The sequence below is a fragment of the Nomascus leucogenys genome, chromosome 22a, assembly GCF_006542625.1.
Source record: "Nomascus leucogenys isolate Asia chromosome 22a, Asia_NLE_v1, whole genome shotgun sequence".
NCBI lineage: Eukaryota > Metazoa > Chordata > Mammalia > Primates > Hylobatidae > Nomascus > Nomascus leucogenys.
The window spans coordinates 14735522-14755294 of NC_044402.1; the positions used below are offsets into that span (position 1 = coordinate 14735522).

The window sequence follows — 19773 nt, forward strand, 5'->3', positions numbered from 1 at the left end:
ATCCTCCCACCTCAACCTCCCAAAGTGCTGGGATTACAGGTGTGAGCCACTGTGCCCAGCCTCTTTTTGTTTTTTCTTTTTTTCTCTCTCTCTTCCTTCCTCCCTCCCTCTTTCTCTTTCTTTTTCTTTCTCTCCTTCCTTCCTTCTTTCCTTCCTTCCTTCCTTTCTTCCTCCCTCCCTTCCTTCTCCGTTTCTTTGTTTTCCTCTGCCTCTCTCTCTCCTTCCTTCCTTCCTCCCTCACTTTCTTCCTTCTTCTCTCTCTCTCTCTCTCTCTCCCCACTCTTTGCTTGCTTGCTTGTCTTGCTCTGACACCCAGGCTGCAGTGGCATGATTATGGCTCACTGCGACCTTCACCTCCTTGGCTTAAGTGATCCTCACACCTCAGCCTCCTGAATAGCTGGGACCACAGGCACACACACCACCACACCTGGCTAATTTTATTCATTTTTTGTAGAGACAGGCTCTCACGCTATTGCTCAGGTTGATCTTACTCCTGGGCTCAAGTGATCCTTCCACCTTGGCTTCCCAGAGGCCTGGGATTACAAGCATGAGCAACTGTGCCAGCCTATTGGAACTTTCTGAAACAAAAATCTGATCATGGCACTGCCCTGTGTCCAAGCTGTTAGTACTTCCCATTTCTGCGGAGTCGTGCTGGCACTGTGACCCAGAACACAGGACACCGTGGTCTAGCCCGTGACTCCCTCCCTCATGCAGCCTCATTGCTCTGGGGTTCTGGGAATTTGCAGTCCCCAGCACTCCTGGGACAGTGTCTTGCTTTTTTGTTTTTGCTCTCACTGCCCCCTCTGCCTGGAATCCTGGATTCCTACTCCATCCCTCACCCATGCCCACTCATCTTTCAATCCTGACCCAAGTATCACCATCCCTGTGGAGTTTCCCAGATCCTTCCCAGTAGCTTTGAGCACTTGCCCTTTTCCACCTCCACCGGGTCCTAAACAGGTTCCTATTAGAACACTCAACACACTATTGCACACACAGTGGCCCTTCCTGTCTATGGCTTCTACATCTGCAGACTCAGCCGACCTCGGATGGAAAAGATTCAGGAAGAAAAAAACAATAAAAAATACAAATAAAAAACTCATACAGTATAACAACTGCTTACCTAGCATTTACACTGTATTAGGTATTATAAGTAGCCTAGAGATTATAAAGTACATGAGAGGATGTGCACAGGTTACATGCAAATACTACATTTTATACATAGTGTAAAATAAGCATCTACAGATGCTACGAACTTGAGTATCCATGGATATTAGTATCCTTGGGGATCCTGGAATTAATACCCCACAGATACTGAGGGCGACTGTACTTGTTTCTATGTCTGTCTTCTCTTACCCAGCTATGAGCTTCTTAAGAGCAGGCACTGTTTTCCATCTCTTTTTTTTTTTTTTTTTTTGAGACAGAGTCTCACTCTGTCACCCAGGCTGGAGTGCAGTGGCACAATCTTGGCTCACTGCAGCCTCACCTCCCAGGTTCAAGCAATTCTCTTGCCTCAGTCTCGCAAGTAGCTGGCATTACAGGCACCTACCACTACGCCCAGCTAATTTTTGTATTTGTAGTAGAGATGGGGTTTCACCATGTTGGTCTGGCTGGTCTTGAACTCCCAACCTCAGGTGATCTGCCCACCTGGGCCTCCCAAAGTGTTGGGATTACAGGTGTGAGCCATCGCTCCTGTCCTGTTATCCATCTTTATAACCTCTGCAGCACTGGCACACAGAAAGGGTCCAGTAAAGATGCTGAATAAATAAGGAAATGAACCACCTGGGCTAATGCTGATTGCTTCTTTAGTGGTAGCAAACATTGACTTCAGGTATTATAAGATGCATTTGGTGAAGAGGAAGGAGCAGCCCTTACTCCATTTCCTTTTGTCCTTTCCCACAGTCAGCCAGTTAGAAAGACTAAAACAAGCAGGAAAATAAAACAACGACCCTGGAGGACGCACTTATTTTGAGGAAAAGAACCCAAATCAAATCAAACTAAACTAAAAAGCTCCAATATAATATATTCAGAAAGATAGGATGCCCAACAAAGGACAAACAAGGGATCTTATTAATTAAAAACATGACTCTAGGTAGGGTGCGGTGGCTCATGCCTGCCATCCCAGCACTTTGGGAGGCTGAGGTGGGCAGATCGCTTGAGGTCAGGTGTTCGAGACCAGCCTGGCCAACATGGTGAAACCTTGTCTCCACCCTAAATACAAAAGACAATTGGCCCTGGAAAGCCATGAAAGTAAATGCTACTGTGACAACCCTGTAGGAGGAGGATGATGAGCCTCAGAGAGGAGGCCTTAAAAATTCAACAAAATACCTAATTGGATAAAGAAACTAGGGTAAAATGAACCATGATAAAGAAAAAATGCAAGAAAGGCAAACAGAAGATCCAAGGGGAAAGAAGTTTGTACAATAAAAAGAAGAGCAATTCTTTTTTTTTTTTTTTTTTTGAGAGAGAGTTTCTCTCTTGTTGCCTGCGCTGGAGTGCAATGGTGCGATCTTGGCTCACCACAACTTCCGCCTCCTGGGTTCAAGCAATTCTCCTGCCTCAGCCTCCCGAATAGCTGGGATTACAGGCATGCGCCACCACACCCAGCTAATTTTGTATTTTTAGTAGAGATGGGGTTTCTCCATGTTGGTCAGGCTGGTCTTGAACTCCTGAACTCAGGTGATCTGCCAGCCTCAGCCTCCCAAAGTGCTGGGATTACAGGCATGAGCCACCATGCCCAGCCAAGAAGAGCAATTCTTATAAACACTTTGCCTCTTCAGAGAAAAATATTAGAGAATACTGTAATATGGTTTTTGCCATTACTTTCAATGGCAAAAATGACAATTACTTTTGCACCAACCTAATAAATGCTGTTTAAGTGATTTTCATGTTTTAGGGTCAGTCTGTGGAATACTTAATTATGGTTAAGAATAGAAGGTAAATGTTTTTTATCCGTAAAATTATATGGGGCAGAAATTGGGAGGTAGATGTCAGAGAGAATCTGTCTGAAGAACAAAGATGCTGTTACCTTCATTCTTTTTTTTTTTGAGTCAGGTTCTCACTCTGTCACCCAGGCTAGAGTCCAATGAGACCATCATAGCTCACTGCAGCCTCGAACTCCTGGGTTCAAGTGATCCTCCCACCTCAGCCTTCTAAGTAGCTAGACTACAGGTGCATGCCATCACACTCGGTTTATACATATATATATAATATATAAATATATATATTATATATATAACATATAAATATTTATATATTATATATAAATATATATATTTATATATATATATTTTTGAGACAGGGTGTCACTCTGTTGCCCAGGCTGGAGTGCGTGGAACAATCACAGCTCACTGCAGACTTGGCCTCCTAGGCTCATGTGATCTTCCCACCTCAGCCTCCCAAGTAGCTGGGAATACAGGTGCTTGACTATATATACATACATATAGTCAAAAAAAAAATATCTGTATATGTATATGTATGTATATATATGTATATATATATGTAGATATATATGTGTATATATATATATATATATATATGTATATATATATATATATATATATATATATATATATACATACATATATTTTTTCTTGGTAGAGATGAGGTCTCACTATGTTGCCCAGCCTGGTCTCAAACTCCTGGGATCAAGCAATCTGCCCACCTCAACCTCCCAAGGTGCTGGGATTACAGGTGTGAGCCACCGTGCCAGGCAATTTTTAAATTTTTTTGTAGAGATTCGGGTTTGCTATATTGCCCGGGCTGGTCTTAAACTCCTGGACTCACATGATTCTCCTACCTTGGCCTTGCTAACTTCATTTATCTTCAATTTATCTTGTGCAGTAAGACGGTCATAGCTCACTGCAGCCTCGAACTCCTGGGTTCAAGTGATCCTTCTGCCTTGCAGGTTCTTGAAGGTATAGGGCCGAGGTCCTTGTTTCCTTGTTGGTTATTGGCAAGGGAGCAGCTCTTAACTCCTAGAGGCTGCTCCTCAGGGCCTTTCCACTTGGTCCCCTCCATCTTCAAAGCCAGCAACCAGATAACCCTTTTGCATTAAAGATTTTTCATGCAGCCAGGAGCGGTGGCTCACACCTGTAATCCTGACGGGGATGGATCACTTGAGGTCAGGAGTTCAAGGCCAGCCTGGCCAATATGGCAAAACCCTGTCTCTACTAAAAACACAAACATTAGCCTGGATGACAGAGCTAATTTTTAAAAAAATTTTTTGAGATGGAATCTCCCTCTGTCGCCCAGGCTGGACTATAGTGGCACGATCTTGGCTCACTCCAACCTCTGCCTCCCAGGTTTAAGCAATTCTCATGCCTCATCCTTCCGAGTAGCTGGGACTACAGGTGTGTGCCACCGCACCTGGCTAATTTTTGAACTTTTAGTAGAGATGGGGTTTCTCCATGTTGCCCAGGCTGGTCTCAAACTCCTGAACTCAGGCAATCCATCCGCCTCAGCCTCTCAAAGTGCTACGATTACAGGCATGAAACACTGCACCTGGCCTGTAATTAACTTTTATGACATCTGCAAAATCCTTTTTACCACATAAATCACATAATCATGGGTGTAACACCTGGTGACAAAAGGCATGGGAGCCATCTTATCCTTCTATTCCACACTACTCAAGAAAAATGACTGTTATTTTTAGTTTATGTTTTTTATTTTTTTTGAGATGGAGTCTCGCTCTGTCGCCCAGGCTGGAGTGCAGTGGCATGATCTCAGCTCACTGCAAGCTCCGCCTGCTGGGTTTATGCCATTTTCATGCCTCAGCCTCCCGAGTAGCTGGGACTACAGGCACCCGCCACCGTGCCTGGCTAATTTTTTGTATTTTTAGTAGAGACGGGGTTTCACCATGGTCTCGATCTCCTGACCTCGTGATCCGCCCGCCTCGGCCTCCCAAAGAGCTGGGATTACAGGCATGAGCCACCGTGCCTGGCAATGACTGTTATTTTTATATAGAATGAGCTTTTCTAAAAAGCATTAAAAAGCACCATGAGGAAGTTTTTTTGTTTTTTTTTTTTTTTTTTTTTTTGGTGTCTCAAATCTCACTTTCTGGAAACAGCCATCAATATTTGGTATATGTCATCTGAATTTGGGCATGCAGAGCAAAAAGATCAATAGATAACAATGGAATTTTATTCTGCAAATTATTTTTAAGTAAAATTAAGTTTAATTTTACAGAAAACAGAAATAAAGTAAAATAGAAATAATTGCTGAACTTCAGCTAAATGTTTGTAAACCACAAAAATTCCTAAAATAATCCCCTTAAAGATAAGAAAAACGAACACAAAAATCATCAAGAAATTAGAATCGTGTTTGTTTAAAAAAGCTGCAGTTCATGGAGTTCTTTTTTTTTTTTTGAGACAGAATCTCATTCTGTCATTCACGCTGGAGTGCAGTGGTGTGATCTCAGCTCACTGCAACCTCCAACTCCCACATTCAAGAGATTCTCGTGCCTCAGCCTCCTGAGTAGCTGGGATTACAGGTGCATGCCACTATGCCTGGTTAGTTTTTTGTATTTTTAGTAGGTAAGGGGTTTCCCCAGGTTGCCCAGGCTGATCTTGAACGCATGGGCTCACGCGATCCTCCTGCATGGGTCTCCTAAAGTGCTGGGATTGTAGGCATGAGCCCCTATGCCTGGCTGGAGTTCATTTTTTAGAATGAATTATTTTCCAGCCATTAAAGATGAGTAAATTTACATGCTTAGAAATTTTCCAACTGCCCTTTCCCCTCACTTCCCCGTTTTTGTTAGGTATATAATTATGTTTACAGTATAAGAGTTTGGAATGTTTACATTTTGTTCTTTTTTTTTTTTTTGAGATGGAGTCTCACTCTGTTACCAGGTTGGAGTGCAGTGGCGCGATCTCGGCTGACTGCAACCTATGCCTCCTGGGTTCAAGTGATTTTTCTGCCTCAGCCTCCCGAGTAGCTGGGACTACAGGCGCCCACCACCACGCTCAGCTAATTTTTGTATTTTCAGTAGAGACGGGGTATCACCATATTGGCCAGGCTGGTCTCAAAATCCTGACCTCGTGATCCACCCGCCTTGGCCTCCCAAAGTGCTGGGATTACAGGCATAAGCCACCACGCCCAGCCTACATTTTGTTCTTTAACCATAAATTCCACAGCTATTTATTCTTAGTTCTGCATTTGAAACAATTCAAAACTCATCTTCAGCATTGTTTTTAATCCTCAATTCTTTTCTTGATTCCTTTATTTTGATTCATCTCTTGGTTGAATAATTTCAATGTAAAAAACTTTTTTTTCAAAAATGTAGAAACTCTTGAGTTAATTCATGCTCAAGAGTGACTGCCAACAGCCTTTAGACTTCTTTTTTGTTTTTTTTTTTGTTTTTTGGTGGAATCTCGCTCTGTTGCCCAGGATGGAGTGCAGTGGTGCAATCTCGGCTTACTGCAACCTCTGCCTCCTGAGTTCACACCATGCTCCTGCCTCAGCCTCTTGAGTAGCTGGGAATACAGGTGCATGCCACCACACCTGGCTAATTTTTTTTTTGTATTTTTAGTAGAGGCAGCGTTTCACCATGTTCGCCAGGATGGTCTCTATCTCCTGACCTCGTGATCTGCCTGCCTCAGCCTCCCAAAGTATTGGGATTACAGGTGTGAGCCACCACGCCCAGTCAGCCTTTAAACTTCTTAAGGGACAATTTGGCAAAATATAAAATTCATGAGTCACATCTTCATGCCCTTAAGTTTTATAAACCTTGCTTCATTGTCCTTTAACATTATGCTGCTCTTGATTTTTAAAAATCTGATGTATTTTGTTATTGATCACTCTGTACCCATTTTACCTTGACACAGTGTGTGCTTTCTACCTGCTGACTCAAGTCTTCATTTTGGTTAAGTTTCCTCCATTATTCTATTGTTTCATTTGTTTTGACTTGGTCTTCAGGAACACCAATTATGCATCTATTGGATCTCTACTGCTTATTTTCCATAACTATCAAATGTTTATGATTGTGTTTATTTCTTTGTTCTTTTCCATATTGTTCCATTGTTTTCCCTTTTGTTATTCTCTTTTGGTTGATTCCAAAGTGGCTTTCCTGTCTTTCTTCTCTTGAGGTCTGCCACTCAGTTTTTTCCTCTTTTGTTGTTCTATAATTCCTTACTTTTACTTCTGAACCTCACCTTTGAGTATTTTTTTGATTTTAAAGAGATAACTTTGTAATTTCTCTGATGTGATGGAGAATTATTTGTTAAATAGCATGGGTAGAGGAAGAAGAAGGACTTTGAGGCAATCGGCTGCTTCACTTTAGTGTGTTTCCAAATCTGTTGACAGTATTTCCTCTCCACAAGAGAATGTCTCTGAGATTCTCAGGTTTTGGCTCTCAGGAGGTGCCAAGGCCTCCAGCAAAGCCCTGTCACTCTAGGCTCTCTGGGTTCTAATCTAGAAATTATTTCTCTACCCCCTTCACCCCCTCATCTCCAAGAGACTCTTTTGGCTTGGAGGCCAGGTCACAAAAATTAGAAATAAATAACCATCCTCCAGCTTCTCCCTAATTTCGACCCTCCCTACTATCATACTGGTTCTTCAAAGGAATGCTACCAGTTTTTCCTGGGTCTTGTAACTCAAATATAAATTTCAGTCATTTGAGTACCACTTCCACAATTTTTGCCTTATCTGTAGATCACCTATACTGAAATCAATTTTTTTCTTTAAATTAATTCCCAGTTTTTTCAACTAAATGCCTTCTTATTTAAAAAGGAGGTATATTCAAAAATTAGCTGGGTGTGGTGGCAGGCGCCTGTAATCCCAGCTACTTGGGGGGCTGAGGCAGGAGAATCGCTTGAACCCAGGAGGTGGAGGTTGCAGTGAGCCAAGATTGCACCACTGCACTCCAGCCTGGGTGACAGAGAGAGACTATGTTAAAAAAAAAAAAAAAAAAAAAAAAAAAAAAAAGAGGTATATCATCATCATAAGTGAAAAATATCAAGCTGGGCACAATGGCGTGTACCTGTAGTTCCAGCTACTTGGAAGGCTGATGTGGGAGGATGGCTTCAGCCCATGTGTTCTGTAATCCAGACTGGGCACATAGCAAGACTCCATCTCTTAAAAAAAGAAAAGAAGGAAAAGTAAAGAAAGTATCACTTGGCCGGGCGAGGTGGCTCACGCTTGTAATCCCAGCACTTTGGGAGGCCGAGGCGGGCGGATCATGAGGTCGACAGATCGAGACCACGGTGAAACCCCGTCTCTACTAAAAAATACAAAAAAATTAGCCAGGCGTGGTGGCGGACGCCTGTAGTCCCAGCTACTCGGAGAGGCTGAGGCAGGAGAATGGCGTGAACCCAGGAGGCAGAGCTTGCAGTGAGCCGAGATTGCGCCACTGCACTCCAGCCTGGGCGACAGAGCGAGACTCCATCTCAAAAAAAAAAAAAAAAAAAGAAAGTATCACTTGCCATAAATAGAAAGTAAATATTAAAATAAATGCAATGAGGCTGGGTGCAGTGGCTCACGCCTGTAATCCTAGCACTTTGGGAGGCTGAGGTAGGCGGATCACCTGAGGTCAGGAGTTCGAGACCAGCCTGGCCAACATGGTGAAACCCTGTCTCTACTAAAAATACAAAAAAAAAAATTAGCTGGGCATGATGGTGGGCGCCTGTAATCCCAGCTACTTGGGAGGCTGAGGCAGGAGAATCGCTTGAACCCGGGAGGTGGAGGTTGCAGTGAGCTGAGATCACGCCACTGCACTCCAGCCTGTGTGACAGAGCAAGACTCTGTCTCAAAAATAGAAAATAAACAATAAATAAATGCAACGAAAACAAAACTTTAGAAAGTTCTAGCTAGATACAGTTGTCTGCTGGGAACTAAGTTTGAGGTCTGCATTTTCCTTGTTAGAAAGAGTGATTAGGACAAATTAGAGAAAAGTTAAAGACTACTGGCACCAAACCAAGGCTTTCTTCTTGATATAATCACAAATGAAAGGGAACTAAACAAAATGAATCACTTTTTCATTAGGTTATTTAATATAACTCAATGACTCTTCATGTACCACCTAAACTTATTTCATTCTTCCCTAATAACACAAGTCTCCTTTCCCCTTTGGGAAACACCCCTCCAATCCAAGGATCAATGATTTGGTGCCCCTAAGGAAATATATGTCCTGCTCATGGATGTAGGCAGTGTACATCGACTCTTAGCATTTCATCAATTTTAGTACAGACTTTGCAGTATTTGGCAGGCATACCTCATGGTTTGTGGTTTGAGGTTCTGAGAGTTTCCTTGTTTCATTAAAAATGGGACCTTTTCTGTGTTTTTGCTTTGCTTTTTGTATTCCTTCCAGAAGATACCAAGGGAGGAGAGAGGGAGTCCAAATATCTTTATTTTGTTTTATTTTATTTTTTTTGAGATGGAGTTTCACTCTTGTTGCCTAGGCTGGAGTGCAATGGCACGATCTTGGCTCACTGCAACCTCCACCTCCCGGGTTCAAGCGATTCTCCTGCCTCAGCCTCCTGAGTAGCTGGGATCACAAGGCATGCACCACCACGCCCGGTTAATTTTGTATTTTTAGTACAGATGGGGTTTCTCCATGTTGGTCAGGCTGATCTCGAACTCCCAACCTCAGGTGATCCACCCTCCTCGGCCTCCCAAAGTGTTGGGATTACAGGCGTGAGCCACCGTGCCTGGCCCCAAATATCTTTATATCTTTTAATTGGATATATATGTGATGTGCATCCCTCTGAAGTCTCTCACAGCTGTGTGCTGGCTGGCACAGGTTCAAATGGAGGTGGATGGAGCCACATCTTAAACTTGAATCTTCCCTTTCATCCTAGTGCTCCTCATCTGCAATGCTAGGAAGGTTGCTAAGCTAGGAAGGTAGTATCTGGTGCATCAAAATGTAAGGTGAGGACATTGCTTACTTGCTGCTGCCCCCTTCGCAAGACTGTCTCTCTGTTTGTGAATGCAAAGGGGTTGTGTGTGTGTGTGTGTGTGTGTGTGTGTGTGTGCCAGCACATTCCCAACCTTCTCACTTCGTAACAGTGGTGACATGTCAACTTCAGCAGTGGTGGGTGTCTTCAGTAAGTGTGAACTTCACACCCCCTAACTGTGTTGGTCTCTGTATCTTGCAGTGAGACTCTTCAACTTACTGGCTCTATATCACATGGAAATGTACTGACAGGGTCAAAAATAGTATTAAGATATTGATAATGGGCCAGGTGTGGTGGCTCAGGCCTGTAATCCCAGCACTTTGGGAGGCCAAGGTGGGTGGATTGCTTGGGCCCAGGAGTTCGAGACCAGCCTGGGCAACATGGTGAAACCCCATCTCTACAAAAAATACAAAAATTAGCCGGGCGTGGTGGCATGTGCCTGTAGTCCCAACTACTTGGGAGGCTGAGGTTGGAGGATTGCTTGAGCCCAGGATGCAGAAGTTGCAGTGAGCCAAGATCGTGCCATTACCCTCTGGTCTGTGCAACAGAGTAAGGCCTTGTCTCAAAAAAAAAAAAAAAAAAAAGATATTGGTAATGTAGTTTTTGACTTTTTGGAAGATTTTCTTTCTTATCTATGTATACATTGGAGTGTTTTGATAGAGCCAGTTAGAGGAAAGTATGATGTGGTGGGCCTTGGGTGTTTCCTACTTCCTATAAATGCAAAGGTGAGGAACTTCCTGCTCACATTGCCTAAATGATAAGATTAATCAAGTCCTAGTGGCTTATACCAAGCGAGGCCCTTTCCCCCCTTGCTTACTTATATAACTAAATGACTGTTCATGTACCACCTAAACTTCTCATCTCTCCTAATGAAAAAGTGTTTTGTTTTTTTGGTTCCTTTTCATTTGTGATTATACCAAGAAGAAAGCCTGGGTTTGGTGCCAGTAGTCTTTAGCTTTTCTCTAATATTTACCAACCACTCTTCTTTTTTTTGTTCTTCCTCAATCTACTCAACATGAAATAACTCTTTCTAAGAAGGAAAGTATAGACCTCAGACTCAGCTACCAGCAGACAACTGTATCTAGCTAGAACTTACTATCATTTTGTTTTCATTGTATTTATTTTAATATTTACTTCCTGCTTCCTATTTATGGCAAGTGATAGTGATTTTTCTTTTTCCTTTGGTTTAGAGATGGGGTCATGTTATGTGCCCAGGCTGGATTCAAGAATTCCTGGGCTCAAGTGATCCTCTCCACTTCTCAGTGAAGAGGTGTAAAGCTAAGGATAGGTGAGACCACATAGAATGGTGCCACAGACACAGGCCTGCAACAAAAGGGGGTGAGCATGGACCCCATTCTGGCAGCAGGTACCAACCAAGTCAGCCTGGATAAAGTCAGTTTCTTTTCTTTCCTTCTTTTTTTTTTTTGAGACAGGGTTTCGCTCTGTCACCCAGGCTGGAGTGCAATGGCATAATCTCAGCTCACTGCAACCTCCGCCTCCCGGGTTCAAGCGATTCTCCTGCCTCAGCCTCCATAGTAGCTGAGATTACAGGCACATGCCACCATGCCCAGCTAATTTTTCTGTTTTTAGGAGAGACAGGGTTTCACCATGTTGGCCAGGCTGGTCTCGAACTCCTGACCTCAGGTGATCCTTCTGCCTTGGCCTCCCAAAGTGCTGGGATTACAGGCGTGAGCCACTGCGCCCGGCCGATAAAGTCAGTTTCTGAGAGGAAGAAACATATTTTCAAGGTCTTTTCTTGATTACTTTTCTGGCCATAGCAGAAATCTGACCTTTTGCTGGACAACCTCTCTGTCCCAGTCTTTTCATGGACCCCATCCTCTCTACTTCTCCATCTCTCAGGGCAGGAGGAGCAGTGACGTTTTCCTCACTTCCGGCTGCTGCATCCTCCAGGCCATAGTCCATTATCTCACCCCAGTTCAACAACTTTTCCTCATTTGCCTCCAAGCTGTCTGGCCACATCGCTAATCACTCAAGCCCCCCACCCATTTAATTCGGTGTTTTCAGCTACTCATTTATAATTTTCCCTCCTATTCTCTCTAGTGTCCTCACTACCTCTGAAAAGTCGCTGTTTTTTTCAAAACTCCAACTTGCTCTTATTTACCACTCTCTGCTCTAATAGTTGTGCAAGAGTTGCGCATTATAAACTTGGTTGTACATTAGGTTAATGATGTGGGGAGACTTAAAAAAAATCCCAAAGTCCAGGCCCAACCCCAGACCAATTTAAGTCACATTCTTTAGCGGTAGGAGTGGTGGAGATTTTTGTTTTGTTTTGTTGTTATTTTTAAGTATCCCAGGTGATCCCGATGTTCAGCCAAGGTTGAGAACTCATCCATACTAGCGCCAACTCCTTGGACTCCATCCTATTCTTCCAGGCTAGCAGTTTATCCTGGCTTCATTGCCTTCTCACCCAGCTTGGGCCCTAGGGTCATTCATTTTAACCAGATTGTTGCCCAACCGCTCATGTCCCACCCAGAGGGGATATGTAAGTTGCTAGAGAGAAACACTTCACTATCCTGATTGAGGCTTTCTAACTCCACTGAAGCCCTGTGCTGGTCAGCGTTTATACAAGCTGCCTGGATAGATCTATTTCTCATAGTGGCTGTTCCAACCTGTTTCCACTGTCCTCAGATCCCTAACCCATTCCCTCCCCTCCCTCCTATCACTCAGCACAGTGCTTAAGTCTCTGGAAGAAACTCTTCCTACATGTGTGCACATCTAAGTGATCACATGGCATGCTTCTGCTTTACTAAGTTTACTAAGTTTTGCAACTCTTCTGCAATTTTAAAATTATTTGAAAATAAGATTAAAAAACAAAAAACCAAAAAATTCCCTGGATCCCTCCAGCTAGGACCTTTGTTCTCTATTTTCCTTTGGAGAAAAATATGTCCCCACACATGGTTACTACTTCCTCACCTTCCATTTGCCTTGCCAAAACTGCTCTGGATATTGTCATCAGTGACACACAAGTTGACAAATTCACTGGATCTTTCTAGACCTCATGCTATATTACATCTTAGGGTATCTGATACAGCTGACCATTCCCTTCTTCTGGAAATACTTTGGCTTCCAAGATACAAAACTCTCCAGGTTTTCCTCTTCCACCTCTAGCTCCACCTTCTTATTCCAACTTTTCTTTTCTTTTTTTTTTTTTTTTTTGAGATAGAGTCTGACTGTGCCACCCAGGCTGGAGTGCACTGATGCGATCTCGGCTCACTGCAACCTCTGCCTCCTGGGTTCCAGTGATTTTCCTGCCTTAGCCTCCTGAGTAGCTCAGATTATAGGCATGCACCACCATGCCCGGCTAATTTTTGTATTTTTAGTAGAGATAGGGTTTCACCTTGTTGACCAGGCTGGTCTTGAACTCAAGTGATCTGCCACCTCGGCATCCCAAAGTGCTGAGATTACAGGCGTGAACCACCACACCCAGGCTTCTCCCTAGGTAATCTTATTCTTACCTCTGGCCTCAAATGTCATCTATGTGCCAGTGATTCCTAAGCTTACATCCCTATGCTAGACCTCTCTTCCGAGCTCCAGACTCATATATCCATATAGTTACTTAATTTTGGCCCTGGATGTCTCAAAATTAAACTCTTGATGTTCTCTCTGATATGTGCTCTTCCTTTAATTTGCCCCTTTCATTATTAAATGGTACTGCCATCCTCTTCCATCCACCTAGCTGCTCACGCTAGAAACGCTGGTGTCATTTCGATATTTCCATTTTTCTCACTCAACAATTCTAATCCTTCAAGTTCAAAATATAAACATAGAAATGTTCCATTTCTCTCCATCTCTACTGCATCCACTCTCATCTTTTGCCCAGATTACAGTGATAGTCTCCTAACTGGTCTCCTTGTATCCCATTTTGCCTTCTCCAGCGCAGTCTCCAAACACTAACTTCAGTGACCTTCTGAAAATACTACCACGATTATATCATTCCTGTGTTTAAATTCCTTCTATTGCTTCCCACTTCACACAGGATGAATTCCAAAACTATTAGTAAGAGCAACCGCATACTTCATGACTGGGCCTCTGCCTACCTCCCTAACCTCATCCCTTGCTTACTGCATTAAGGCTCCACTGACTTTCTCAATATCTCAACAGAATAGGCTCTTTGCCTGCCTCAGGACATCTTCCTAAAATTTTGATCCCTCCATATTTCACATAAGAAATAGTATAAGGCTAGATTATGCTTTGGTAGCAAATAATCCCATCTAACTAGCTTATGCCTAAAACGGTGTATGTATTGCTCACATCACAGTCTGATATAGGTCAGGTGGCTCCTTAAAGAATTAAGTGGAAACTCAGGGGTTCAGAGTCCTCCCAGTCTGTGGCATACCCATATTAAAAATGTGGCCTTTGTTACAGCAGTTGAAAGAGAAGAGAGTGTGAGTGATTATTCAAGGAGTTTTCTGGTCAGGCCCGAAAATGTTATATATCATACCAACAGGATCTGTCCATACCCCATTGGCCAGATCACAGTCATATGACCCTAACTTAACTGCAAAGGAGGTAAGAAAAAAAAAAAAAGTCTTCCTGTGAGTCCAGGAAGAGGAAATGAGATTGGTGAACATCAGGCTACTTTTTGCCACATCCTGGTTAAAACCTACTCATTTTTAAAGTCTCAGCTTAAATAATACCTACTTACAAAGGTCTTCCAGCTCCTCCAACTTAAATCAGGCATCCCTGATACATTCTATCGTAGCACCCTGTAATTTTCCTTTATAGCATGATCACAATGGAAAGTTTATATTTCTTTATGTGATTAATATTTATATCTGCTACTAGACTGTAGGCTCTATAGGAGCAAGGACTGCATCTGTTTTGCTCCCACTGTGTCTCTAGCACCTATTATAGTACTTGGTATAGAACTGGTATAAAAGTTTTTGAGTGAACAAATGAACAAATGAACAGTTGCACACAGTCATTGCCTGGCTCCAAATAGCACATGACTTTTGCAGGAGAAAGACAAGTAAGTAGGCAGTCATGGTTTAGTGTGATGATAAATGTTCCAGGCAGGTAAGCCCAGGGAGCTGAGAAAGCAACCTGAAGGAATTTGCAAGGCTTCTGTGTTTTCTCTTTCACAGCAATCGAATCCAGGAGTCTGCAAACTATGGCCTGTGGGCCAAATCTGGCTCACTGCCTGTTTTTTAACGGCCCTCAAGCTAAGAATTGTTATATATATATATTTTTTTTTCTTTTTTTTTTTTTTAGACAGAGTTTCGCTCTGTTGCCCAGTCTGAAGTGCAATGGTGTGATCTCGGCTCACTGCAACCTCCGCCTGCCAGATTCAAGCAATTCTCCTGCCTCAGCTTCCTGAGTAGCTGGGATTACAGGCACCCACCACCATGCCTGGCTAATTTTTTGTATTTTTAGTAGATTCAGGGTTTTGCCATGTTGGCCACGCCGGTCTTGAACTCCTGACCTCAGGTGATCCATCTGCCTCAGCTTCCCACAGTGCTGGGCTTACAGGTGTGAACCACCGCGCCCGACCTGTTTTTATATTTTTAAGTAATTCAAAAATAATTAAAAGAAGAATATATTATGATACATGAAAACTATGTGAAATTCAAATTTCAATGTCCATAAAAAAATTCTACTGGAACACAGCTACGTCTTTTATTTATTGTCTATGACTGCTTTTGAGCTACAATGGCAGAGCTGAGTAGTTGTAAAAGAGGTCATACAGCTTGCAAATCCTAAAATATTTACATCTGGCCCTTAATAGAAAAAAGTGTGCTGACTCCTGATCCAATCCATGCTTAGTTTAAAAGATCACATCTACCTGAATTACGTCCAACTGTACATCTTTAAGTTTCTGCTTTTTCCCATTCTCGTGTCTGCTACTAGAAATCAGGTTCCCTTTAGTTCTATCCTTGCAGCAGGATTCCTGCCCTGCTATCCCTCTCCTCTTTTCAGTTCATCACTGTGTACTAAAAAAAATCTGCACTCTTCAGCACAGCATCCCTAGTTCCCCATTATCTTACCACGCCTCACCTTGTCAGCTGTATCTCTTACATCATACTTTCATCTAACCTTATCAATCACTTAACCCATCCTTGCCTTCTCTGCTGTAGGCCAATGCTCACAGTTACTGTCTCTGCGTGAAATATCTATTGCTGGTATTTCTCTCTTATCCATCCTTTACGTTGGTTATCTCAAATGCCTCCTTGCCCTAAAAGCTTTTCCCAGTTCCTCGTCTGGGAATAATTATTGCCATCCGTGCGAGATTCTCTAACGCTTTGTACGACTGCTTTATTTCAAATTCTGCTTTACAGTTCTTTTGTGTATACACACAGATTGTTTCTCACGTTCTATTGAAAGCTGCTTAGGGGAGGAATTGTATTCTATTTTGTTAATCTCTGCATCCTTTCGGCGCCTAGGAAGAGTCTTGTACGAAACATAAATGTCTCTCCTTCGCAAAATTCCTCATCGGGAGCTGGGACTGTGAATTTTTGTAACGTTTAAGAACTATCTGTTATTTAAGAACAAACACTCTGCTTAACTTATTTAGGGTTCACTAGAGCGAGTAAGACCTTTTTAGGGCACGCCGTCTCGCAGGTTGTCACACACCTATGGATCGCTGCCGGGACCCTTAGGTTTGTCTGCAAACACGTGGGTGATAAGCGCTACCCTCCAGGCCCCTCCTCTGTCCACGGTGATTGGCGGACCAAACGTTCCAATCATCCCTCCCCGCCTCTTTCGGCAGTAGCCAATCAGAGACCCTGAGCGCCTCCTGACTACTAGACACTGTTTACTAACAGATCGAAGCTGGGGAATAAGGGGTGTGACCGTTCTGGGGAGGTCAGGGAAGGGAAGGTCTTGACTGCGCGTGCGCATCAGGTAAAATGGGCGGCGCAGAGCCTTAGGTCTCACCAATCGGAGTGGCGGCGCTCCTCCCTCTCCTGCCTCCCCGCCAAGCAACAACAATTCGAGGAGCGGGGCGGGGAGGCTCGTGAAACGTCACAGAGTACTGCCCAATGGGAGCGGGCGTTGGCAGACGCGCGCGCCCTGTGTCCAATCAGCGAAGGCAGCTCGAATGGCTCCCTTACCTTGCTGGCTGTGGGCGGAGCGGCCTGAGGAGGCGGCGGTGGAGCAGGGGGCGGTTTGGTTGCGCGGTACTAGCGGTGCCCGCCGAAGGGGGAGGAGGCGAGGAGCGAGCCGTGCGGCCAGAGCGGGAAAGAGACTCATCTTTGCGTCCGAGTTCTGGAGCCGCCGCACCCCGGCTCCTGGGGCTGCGGCAGCGGCTGCGAGGGGACGGGCGTCCGCTGTCTCCTGGGTTCCCCTCGTAGCGACCCGCGGGATCGGAAAAAAGGAGAAGATGGAGGAAGAGGGTGGCAGCAGCGGCGGCGCCGCGGGGACCAGCGCGGACGGCGGCGACGGGGGAGAGCAGCTCCTGACTGTCAAACACGAGCTGCGGACTGGTGAGCGACCCCGCCCTCTGCCGGCCGGGCCCGGCGCGGGGGCGCGCCTGAGGGCACGCGGGTGCCCGCGCGGGGCTGGGGGCGCGGGGCCGCAGCCGTGGGCGCGGAGGGGCGGGCCTGGGGCGGGGCGTCGCGGTCGGGGCGCGTGCCCCGGGGGTCCCGGGAGGTGGGGGCGCGCCCGGGGGGAGGCGGCCGAAAGTTTTCCCCAGCCCGGGAATGAGCGGCGGGCACCAGGCATCGGGGCCAGCGTAGCCGCCGACCGCTGCCCGTGGCACACACCTCCGAGGATGTCGCTGCTCCCCCTTCCCGCACAGGTGACACATGTGTCTCTGCGTCCTGTCGGGGCGAAAGGTGCGCCTGCCTCAGCGTGGGGCGAGCGGCGCTTTGTTTTGGAGCGTGACTCCCTGCTCCGCCCCTCTGCTCCCCGCAATGGGGGTCCCGGTGGGGCTCCGTGGAGCCATCCCCTAAGGTGCTGGGGTCCCGTACGAGATAAATGGGAGGTTGCGCCTCGGGCTTTTACCAAGTCCAGTCTAGAGACAGGAACAGGAATCGCCGGCTCCAGGGATTGAGTGCCTTTATTCTCACTTATCATGAAATACTATACTTGGCCTTGAATTTCCTTCAGAGGTCTCTGGAGATGATGGCTCTAGAAATTTAAAGCTCCAGGTAAAAGGAACTAACGAGCTAATGTTTGAGATCACTAGCGTTGTCCTAAGCTTTATAACTAATTAAATGTATTCGTTGTGTAGGTTCAGGTTGTTCATTTTGGAAAATGCTTATTCAGACCAATCAGTACAATTTGGGTTTATATTCTTGGAGCCCAGTCTCGTGTTGTAGATATATTAATACTTTTTTTCCTCCGAACAGATAGTACATTTTAATGAGTCTTTCGTTATTACTAGATATGTTTGTGAGCGTTGAAGGTTTTTGACAGGGCTGCTTTGGCATATTGGGATTTTTTTTTTTTTCAGACGGAGTTTCGCTCCTGTTGCTCAGGCTGGAGTGCAGTGGCTTGATCTCAGCTCACCGCAGCCTCCGCCTCCCGGGTTCAAGCGATTCTCTTGCCTCAGCCTCCCGAGTAGCTGGGATTACAGGCATGCGCCACTACGCCCGGCTAATTTTGTATTTTTTGTGGGGGCGGGGGGGGGTGGTCCTCTCCATGTTGGTCAGGCTGGTCGCAAACTCCCGACCTCAGGTGATCCGTCCGCCCCGGCCTCCCAAAGTGCTGGGATTACAGGCGTGAGCCACCGCGCTCGGCCGGGATATTATTTAATTGTGAAGGCACAAAGCTTAAACGGCAGGATTCAGGTGTTAACTAGTACATCTTGTTTCTGTTTTGAACAGATTGGAAAGTTAGCTCTGTCCATCAGTTCTTTCAGTTTTTGTTATTTCTACTGAGATTGCGTATTAGCATTCCATTGGGTGCCAGTGTGGTGACTTAATTCAAGAGAGATGTCAAATTCATGCTTCTTAATTCAACATTTGTAAACATTGTTTTTTTGGTCATTGTGAATCTGTTATACCTCTTGAGCCAGCTGTTCCGTATTTTTGAGTTCCTGACATAACCTGTATGGATTCAGGTGATTTGGTTTTTCTTCTCTCAATTTCATAGACAACTGATATTTTCAAAAGGCTCTGATATGGTTTACTCAATATACATTTATTCGGATTTGTGCCACGCTCCGTGTCAGGTGCTTTCTGGTGTGAAGATTTTGCATTTTTTTCTTGTCTTACATAACGATCCACTGATTTATATGTATGGAATCCTACTGTACAGCAAAAGCTACTTGAAGTCATATGCTTCTCAGCCATCGGCTGTGGTGCAACAAGCAGCTTTTTGCTAAATGACCAAGGAGCAACCTGCTTGTTATTAGTAGTTAACCAACTGCTCGGTTTCTGGATTTTGCAAACAATGCTAGTTTTGTAGAAAACAATGAGTACTGCTTTATTTCCCCCTCTCTTCTAACTGTGTGAATCATCAGCTTCAAGTTTGCATTTTAGAAATTTTTCTGATGGATGGTGAGATTATACTGAATTCATTAGTACTGTAAACTGTCAAAGGAAATGAAAAGTCATTTTGATTTATTACTGAACACTGGAACAACTGACCGGATATAGTGGTCAAAAACACTGTTAAAATATAACTTGAAAGAGTTGCTCATCTTCAGCCAACTGCACTTCTTTCAGCACATGATGCTATAATAGGCACCAGAGTAATTTGATCTGATATGGTCCCGTCTCAGAATGTGGACAAGCATCTAGTTATATCAGGCTGGCAGTTGGTGGTTGTTCATTTGTGCAGAACACTTTATTGTATTCCGTAGGATGAATGAAAAAGCAAAAAATGTCCCATGAAAGGACATGGAGTTGGAAGACATGATTCTAAATCTCATCTCTGCAGCTTAATATGTAGACATGGGCAAGTCACTTCACCCTTTCAGATT

The 19773-nt window shown here is 44.5% G+C and overlaps 2 protein-coding genes across 3 annotated transcripts in view; one reads left to right on the forward strand and one right to left on the reverse strand.

Annotated features, from left to right (window-relative positions):
- Positions 1–17378, reverse strand: part of DGLUCY (D-glutamate cyclase) — a 157911-nt gene extending 140533 nt beyond the window's left edge. Inside the window, exon 1 of the mRNA XM_030804015.1 lies at positions 16958–17378. The gene's annotated coding sequence lies outside the window, so the exon portion shown is untranslated. The remainder of the gene's footprint in view (positions 1–16957) is intronic.
- RPS6KA5 (ribosomal protein S6 kinase A5) overlaps positions 17019–19773 on the forward strand; it is a 187419-nt gene continuing 184664 nt past the window's right edge. Inside the window, exon 1 of one of the 2 annotated variants that reach the window (XM_030804007.1) lies at positions 17019–17329. In XM_030804007.1, the coding sequence (XP_030659867.1) occupies positions 17227–17329 (103 nt within the window). In that variant the 5' untranslated portion in view covers positions 17019–17226. The remainder of the gene's footprint in view (positions 17330–19773) is intronic. The other variant, XM_030804008.1, reaches the window with a different exon arrangement.